Source organism: Ciconia boyciana, chromosome 9 (genome assembly GCF_034638445.1).
Source record: "Ciconia boyciana chromosome 9, ASM3463844v1, whole genome shotgun sequence".
NCBI classification, from domain to species: Eukaryota; Metazoa; Chordata; class Aves; order Ciconiiformes; family Ciconiidae; genus Ciconia; species Ciconia boyciana.
Window position 1 is genome coordinate 7441081 of NC_132942.1, and position 8582 is coordinate 7449662.

The 8582-nt window shown below is 51.7% G+C and overlaps 1 protein-coding gene across 3 annotated transcripts; it reads right to left on the reverse strand.

Annotated features, from left to right (window-relative positions):
- Positions 1-1528: 1528 nt before the first annotated feature.
- ATOX1 (antioxidant 1 copper chaperone) lies at positions 1529-6487 on the reverse strand. Of its 3 annotated transcripts, none has more exons than XM_072873556.1 (4): positions 6352-6487; positions 5037-5112; positions 3544-3686; positions 1529-1742 (listed from the first exon to the last, which is right to left on the reverse strand). In XM_072873556.1, the coding sequence occupies exons 1-3, from the start codon at positions 6355-6357 to the stop codon at positions 3553-3555; spliced, it is 216 nt and encodes a 71-aa protein (XP_072729657.1). In that variant the 5' UTR covers positions 6358-6487; the 3' UTR covers positions 1529-1742; positions 3544-3552. The 3 variants fall into 3 exon arrangements, with proteins under 3 accessions (XP_072729657.1, XP_072729658.1, XP_072729659.1); XM_072873557.1 differs by having other exon boundaries at positions 3539-3686; XM_072873558.1 differs by having other exon boundaries at positions 3519-3686.
- Positions 6488-8582: the final 2095 nt, after the last annotated feature.

An 8582-nucleotide genomic window follows, 5' to 3' on the forward strand; every position in this document is an offset into this window, starting at 1 on the left:
CGTGCCGTCCAGCTCCACACCAAATCGACAGCACACATCCTCCCCCAGCCCACTGCCACCAGAGCAGAGCCACTGGGCAACCAGCTGCTGGTGGATGCACTGGCCGTGCCTGGGAGGAAGCTGAAAGCAATAAATAACAACTAACATTGGCAAACACCAGCTCAGACCAACAAGGCGGGGGCTAAGGAAAGGGATTCACTCGCTAACCTGGGACCCTAGAGGTGTCATGCCGTGCATCTGAGTGCACTGGCACAAAGCAGAAATAGGCTGCGGTTCTGGGCCTTGGCTCTGGAAACTTCCTGCCACTGGGAGATTTTAATGCAAGAAAATAATACAGTGATGTTAGACTTTTATCCTTTAGCTTCCCTTAAATTAAAAAGTAATAAAAAGTGTCTGCAACACGTTCCTTGAAGCATTTCCAGCCCCTGCAAGTGCATCTACAGCAATTAATTGTGCTTTAAAGCAATGGTAAAGAAGGACTTGGAAGTACTTAACCCCTCTAGGAAAGAATAAACTGCAACTATGTCAAAAGTAATCTCAATGTACGAGTATGAAAAATCTCTTAAATATAGAGTAACCTTTTCCTTCAAACTTTAGTTGGTTTTCCTCTCTGTGGAACAAGGCACACGTGACTGGTAGGCATGGGAGACATCCCCCCAGTGAAACAAGAGACAGCAGACTGGGATGGACACATGCAATCTTTTCACTAGGCTGAAAACCTGAATTAAATGGGTGGGAGCTGGACAAATCAACAGTATAGCCTGTAACACTGGTCACTGGGCTGAGAAATAAGAGACCTTGGAGAGATTCCCACACCCCTCTCCTTCCTCCATCCCTTCTGCATTTCCCATCAGCACGGTCATTCTCTTACTGTGTCTGTGGGTGCATGCAGCACCTGGGGATCCTGCCCAGCATCAGGGCCCCATGATGCTATTACCTATTTCGTTGAAATTTTGTAGGTGGACATGGAAGGGGGCAAGAGGAACACTTGCCAGGGGAAGGGACTGATCCAGGTGTCTTGAGCTGGGCCCAGGATCTGGAATGACTCCTCACATTTATATAGTCATGCAGTACCCTAAAAAGCACTGTACTAAACCTAGGCTGAGTCCGTGTTCCCTGCTCCTACTTGCAATTTGGTTGGCCTGTGAGCTCTATCATGTTGCTGGGGTCCAGTGCCTCATGGCCCCACCTAGCTCAAAAGGACACTTGGTTATCCTTTACTTACAGGGGCTGCAAGAGTCCCTTCTTCCCAGCACTTGCATCCCAAATTTAGTTTGTCTGTTCTATGATGGAAAGATATCCGCCAAGACACGGATTCCCTGAATCTAAGTGACATTCAGGCTCAGTTCTCCTGAGACATGTCCCTCAGGCAGAGGCTGCAGTGAACTTCTAAGGATAGGTGCAATTTCCTGGGAGACCTGTCTTGCATGTAATGGGTAGTTTCCCACCCCTAAGAGCCATCTCTTTTACAGAAAACCACTTAAAGCAGTACAAAGACACACAAGACACACAGACATGCACTGAAAGATAGAAGCAGTGCCTTGATTTACTGTGGGACTAGAAACAGCATATAATCTCCTCCTCTAGATTTCTCCACTTTTAAAGCCCAAGACGCAGCTGTCTCCTCCTGCCAGCCCTCTGCTTTCCGACATCTGGCAGGGTAGTAAAGGTCAAATGACAGAGCAAGTTGGGAGATACACAAACAGTTAAGCCATCTTTTTGCTGAAGTCATGTTTGAATTCCTGCAAAATAAATAAATAAATAAATGAAAGGAAAAAAACCACCAAGGCACAGAGGAGATAACGTTATACAAAGATGCCCTCTGCTGGTTACAAGCCAAAGGAAAGCCATCCACGTGAGCTCTATGCCAGTGATTTGCAACTTCCCTCCCTCCCTCCTTTTATAGATGAACCCCTAAAAATATTCCCTATGGAGGGAAATGCACTGTAAAACTTAAATTTAGTGTTTTTTTCCCATGACAGCTGAAGTGATCTAGCAGCAAACTACTAGCAAGGGCAGTCCAGCCACCCCTCTCCTTTGTTGTGGCTCTTATGATCCTTGGATAAGTCAAATAGCTTCAGTTAAAATCCAACAGGAAAACAAAAGCATCAAGAGAAACGTTCTGCCAGGTCGGCCAGCTGAACTGACTCCCTAGCTGCCTCGATGTCATATAAGGAGAGTGGTGAGAACACAGGGCCGGGGAAAAAAGGGACACATCCACATTATTTGAGACTGGCTTTGCTGTAATGGTTAACTTTTGCAGGCATTTGAGACATAGTCCACAAGTCCCTGCAAGTTGAAAACAGCTCTTGCAGTCAATACTATGAGCTGAAAACTATTTGAGGCACTAATCAATTCAGAGCATGTTTCTCTCTCTGTTTTAAATAGCAACATTATTTGATTAAAGCTATGATGTTAAACAATTTCTAAGAAGTATTGAGAGCTTGCTCAAAATGATACCAATTGCAGATTTTAAATCTGTTCTGCTAAGCCAGTCTATTAAAACAATGCAGATCTATTGCACCCCCACATCAGCATCAGCTTAACTCTTTCTTGTATCAGTTTAATTCCTGCTGGTGTAAATCCCTGATTTAATTTACTGACTGGGAATTAAATCAGCATGAACTGGTTTCAGTGCATCTGTGCTGGGTATTTGCGATGATCAAACTAGACCATTTTAAAACAATGTCATTGGATTAGAAAACTCCACTGGCAGAAACAAGTTCTTAAGAGATGCAATATAATAATCCTGGACACTAAAGAACAGTACATGCAGTGAGTGGGCAGCCCTCTCCTCCCACTTCATTCTTTTCCACTGAAAATGAACCCTGTCTGCAAAAACATTTCACAGTCAGGAAAGAGTTTTGTACATGTCCTCATAGTGCTGGGACTCTAGGAAAATCGACAGGCTGCAACAATCAGGTTGTCTTTGGGATACATGTCCAGTTGGCCAGGGGCTGTGTGCACCGGGAGCTATTCTGAAACCCAACATTTTAAGTCCATGAGGGTAGCAGGGTGCTGCTCTTTGTTCATCCTCGAGTTTAGTGGAGGATTAACAGCAATATCAACAGAATCAGATATTGGAGGTCCTTGTGCTAACAACCAATCCCCTGCATCACGTACCCACAGGGGTCTTTGTGTCCCATCCCCCTCCCTGGTATTGTTGAGGGCCACCACTCTCCCTGGTCAGCTGGTGAATGTCTTTGGAATTTGTCTTCATGCATGATATGCTCTAGCAAACTCTAGGTTCACCTGGGAATGACACAGAGGATGTGTTCTACCCCTCCGCTACAGCCATGGTTGGGATCACATGGGCTTTGCAGAATAGCTAAGGGGTCCCACGCAGAAATGGTGCTGGCTGTATGTGGTCCAGCTGCTTCTCTGATATGAGGGGTTTGCTGAAGCTGGACCTGCAGGTCTTTCCTATTTTGTGCTTCCCAGGAAGCAGCCTGTTTTACTGGGAGAGGTGGAAAAAGCTCCTATCTTTCTCTTCAGCATTCCATACAAGTGATATATACCTAGGCAAGGCTATATATACCTCACCAGGCAAAGCTACTGCGCGGACTTCTCCCCAAGGTAGGAAGCGTTCTTTCCAGTCTTCTTTAGGGTTTCCAATAGGGTGTCAACGTTGTGCTCTGAGTCAATGCACACCTTCTTGTTGGGCAGGTCAATATCAAACTGGACACCTACGAGGAAAGGAAAAAAATTTTGCACAGCTAGAAGCAGCCAAATGGCGTGAGCACGGGGAAAACTCCCCTTCACACATTTGTGCTCCCAAGGCCATCAGTCAAATGTACGTGTGCCTCCTGACAGCAAACCCTGATACCACCACCAGCCAGCAAAACCAAACTGGTGTCCTGCCAGCAATGGTACGAAGGAAGCCAGATCTCCTATAGATCTGCATTGGGAACCACAGTTTCTCAAATGCTTTAATCTGCCCACCCCACCTTGGATCAACACAATCACTCATGCAATAACCAGAATGAGCTGAGTTTAAACCAACCACTATAATCTCCAACCAGCTCAGCCTGTGCTGTGGTTTAGCATGGACAGGCACTAATGAGGGAGTTAGTGTAAGGGTTAGGACAGGGTCAGGACAGGTATCCTCAGTGGCCGTACCAGCTAACAGCTGTAAGCAGGAGGGAGGGAAAAGACACTTTCCCATGTGGATTTCCCAGTGGCTAGTAAGGGGAAATTCTCAGCCCAGTGAAAGGAACTGGACAATGAAGTCTCTATCCAGCCACATATTTTCACAGAACTTGTAGGTATGTATCAGCTTTGAGAGCTCTGCCATGTCATCATGAGGCTGATATTGGTCAGCATGTTAAAGAGTGATGGAGGTGCTGACAACCACACACAGAGGAAGTGGGATCACCACAGCTTGGTAACAGGGTCTGGAAGAAGTTGCAAGGCCTTTGCCTTGGTGACTGAAAGCTGTTCCCCCTAGGCGAGGACAGGGGAGCAGGATGACAGGTCCTCACAACTGGTGAGTGTGGGTCAGATCCTTCTTTCTTGGTAATCCCAGCACAAAGGAGGCATGGGTTGTAATTTTCCAGGCAGCATTAAAAACAGGCTGTGCAGGCAACCACCAAATGCTCTGCTCAGCAGCTCTTCTCTGTGACTGCTGATGACACATCTAGGGAAGCACCACAGATACCCCAGGCCTCCTTGGGAACAACACCTGGCAGGACATCCACCTCCCTTCCTTCTGGCAGCCTGAGCAGGGGTCTACCAGTGTGGTTCCCAGAGGTTCAGGATGAGGCCCTAGTGATTCAGAGCCACCTGCAGCCATGGCAGCTCCTCCCTCCCTTGATGTTTCTCCAGGGGTCGCAAGTCCTGCGAACAATCAGCAACTCATTACTGACTAAGCAGCAGGCTCAGAGCAGAGAGGGGAGCAGAGGCTTCCCATCAGCTACTTTCAGCTTTCACCCACAGCGCTACCCTTGCAAGAAGGAGGATCCCAGGGCACTGACATCCTGGCCCAGAGCTGGCATTGCTCCGGTGAGCTGGCTGTCACACGCCCAGCACTGACTCACCTCCCAGCCTGTGCAGGACACGGGTGACCGCATTGGAGCAGCCTTCACAGGTCATGTCCACAAAGAACTCGTGTTTCTGAAAAGAGGCGAATGGGGGGGTCAGGGAGGATGCAGCCGGCAGCACACCATGAACGCTTGTCCTCCACACTTGCGTTTTTCCTTGGGGAGGTGGGTTCAAATCCTCCCCGGCCAAGAGGTCCACACATGCCACTAAGGGATCCTCAGCAAAACCGAGAGCTCTTGGTACAACTCCCTATGGTGTCCTTGTGCTGTCCCCTCACAGCATAACCCTAGGGGCCTCTGGAGACTGTGGCTCCTACTCAGAGCAGGGCCACCTTCAGGGTCAGCGCAGGTTGCCATCTCTGTGGGCCTCTGCTGGACTCACTCCACTTGTGCTGGGTAGCCCAGGAGAAGCAAGTCTACTGCCTCCAGCTACCCACTGTCCTGACTTAGTCTGCAAGGTTTTTGGTGCTTGCCCATCCTGTTCTTCTTGTGTCTACAAGGCCTCTGGTCCCCAACATAAAAAACTCATATTAACAAAACTGAAAGTTAAGGAACATTAGTGCTGGTTTTTCATCCCTTTACTCCACCAGGGCCCCAGTATTATCTTCACTACTTCTGAGAGATACTGGGTCAACATAAATGTGCTTGCCTGTAACACTAATCATGGCGTTCAACCTTTGGCACCAGACGGATCCTAATTTCCTTTTCTTGCACATGCTTTTTACTTTCCTTAAAAAAGAAAAGTAAAACTGTTTTTTATTTGTTATCCCCAGCCCATATTTCTTTCCATTCAAAACCGCCCTTTGCCCCCTGCCACGGAGAGACTAAAACCCTCACAGGCGCAATTCACCCGGGAAAGGAGCTCGGGAACGGCCCTTCCCATTAGGATTTTCCAGAGTAATTAGCATTTCCTTGATGTTTACTTTACAAATGCCCCGCGTGCTCTGGGGGCCGGTGTGCGGGCAGGAGGGAGCGGGATGGGGCAGGAGGGGTCCCAGCGCAGGGCCCCCCCGGGGCCGCCCTGTGCGCCGAAGCCCCGGTGGCCGGGGGAGCCCCGCCGGCTCCTCCCGGTGCCGCGGCCAGGCAGCGCCCTCCCCGCCCCGCCGTCTCCGCTGGCGCGGGGCCCAGCCCCGCCACGTCCCCCGGCCCCACACCGGCGCCCTCGGCCCCACACAGGCCGCTCCCGGCCCCACACGGCCCCCGGCCTGCCCCGATGCCCGACCCAGCCGGGCCCGGGCCCCAGCGCTGTGCGGGGCCGGCCGAGGGCCGCGATGGGCCGCCCGCCCCGCCCCCCCCCGGGCCCGGCACCCACCGGCATGGCGGAGCGCGGCGCGGCGGCTCCCGGCTCTCGGCGCGGAGGAAGGGGCGGGCCGCGCCCGGCTCCTCCGGGCCGAGGCCGGGCCCTGAGCGCCGGCCGGGCACAGCGCCCCCAGGGCCGCGGGGAGTCCGGCGGCCCCGCGCAGCCCCCGGCCCGGGCAGCCCCACACCGGCGCCGGCCCCACACTGGCCCCAGCCCCCCGGGGAGCCGGGCCTGCCTCTTCCCGTACACAAGGGCAGCGGCGGGGCAGACGCCGCCCGGCGTCCCCGGGCAGGGAGGACCCCGGCCCCTCTCGGTAACCTTGCACGGCAGGACCATTGCGGCCGCCTTCGTCTCTAACCCCATAGCTCCACCGAAGACGGCATTTCAGAAGGTTTTGCAAAGTCACCCGTGGGCCAGGAACCCGTGTCGGCTGCAGAGAAGCCCAGGGAGGGCAGCAAGGTCGGGGACAGCTGCACACAGAAGGTTTCAGCACACGAGGAGTTTGGGGCTGGTGGCTTTTGTTTGCACTGACATGAACTGGCTTCGGCCGTGGGATGCAGGCGTTCAGACACTCTTTGGCCTGTTCTTAACACTGACCAAATTGCTTTTAGTAGCCTTCTGGGGACGGCGATTTAATTCTTAGGGGTATTTGTTGCTGAAACACAGCCCCCCTTCTCCTGGTTATGTTTCCCTTCCCATTTTTCTGATACTAAAAGACTGCCGCTCCTTGTGAGGAGATGCACCGGGGCTGTAGCTGGACCAATGCTGTCTGGGCTAGGATGAAGCCCGAGGTGAGAGTAAGGCCGAGGCCATCAGAAGGCATGAGATACCAGAAAGGGTTAAGGAGAAAGCGGTGGAGAAAGTTTGTACTGTGGATCCGTAACAGCTGCCTGCACCCTGCCTGGTGCTCTGCCTGCCTGCTTTACAGGGGAACGATCCTCACAGAGACAAAGTGGCTGCAGGAGGGAGGTGGGAAGAGCCATGAAGATGGGGCAGGAGGCGTGAGGGTTGGCTGCGCTGCTTCAGAAAGCTTGTTCCTCTCTGTCTTTTGAGGTTTTGAGATTTACTGGCTTAGGAGAGCTCTGGTAGACTGGATTATTGAATGAGGGAGGTTTGGGGGGGGTCTCTACTTCAAAGTAGGTTGAGAGAAAGGATGCTGGTCCCTGAAGAAGTTTGTGTGTCTGCTTTGGGGTGGTTTGTTTTTTTTTTTCCCTGGCTGTTTCGCCCTTTGAAGGAGAATGGGCACCTTTCTTAAAAACTCTAGTCAAGGTGGAGGAGGCTGTGGTGGGGACCGGGAGCAGCTCGGGTGCTTTGGCAGGCTGTGGGTAACCAAGAAAGGAGACAGTGCAGTACGTCAGGGCTGAGAAGAGCTGGCAGAGCTGCGTGGGGGGTGATATTTCCTGACCACGTGCTGGGCTTCAGTATCTTTCTGTTAAGTAGCCTAACCTGTAGCAGGAAGAATAACCGAGGTGTTTCTAGTTATTTGCTACCGCACCACTGGAGCTGCACCCTGGGATGTCGGCTGGCCTTGGCTAACCCTTCCCCTTGCACTGAGCTGTACTGAACAGGCTGAGCCCCTGCCTGGAAGACTGAGCTGAAGATAATGTGAATGCCTTTCCTAGCGAGCTTCTGTTGCACGGGAGGAGTGCGGCCATTCGTTTTAATGCGCATAGAACCCTGTTGTTGCACTGACCTTTTTATAAAAGAGGAATTACCTGTCTAGCCATTGCTCTGGGGAGAGTTGCCTGGGGTCCCCCTGGCAGAGTTCATTTTGGACGGCTGTTGTGCTGGGTCACAGGTCTCATGTTAAATTTTGCAAAAGTCTGTGCTACTGATTTATGAACTGGCAGATTGCAATGTGGCTTAGTTTATTAATAGCTGGCGTGTGTGGGGGGAAGGATATTAATGCTGAGCATGGCCCCATGCCAGTCCACTGACTGTATCTCTAGCTGCAAAGCATAGCAGGGAGGGTTTTAGGCAGTGTTCTGGGATATGGCAACGGGGAGGAAGTCACTTTTATAGGGTGAAATATATCTCTGACTGCTTCATGTCATACATTTGGGATGGGATGTGACACAAACAAATGGAAAGCTGGAGAGTTGGCTGGCTCAGGCCGACTGTCTGCTTCCTCTCCCTCCTGCTCTCCTCAGGCTCCCGGGACCACCATCTGCTGGTGAGGAAGGATCTGTGAACTCCAAGCTTTCTCCTCCTTTGCAGGACTACTTGGGCCTTGCAAGGTGGGT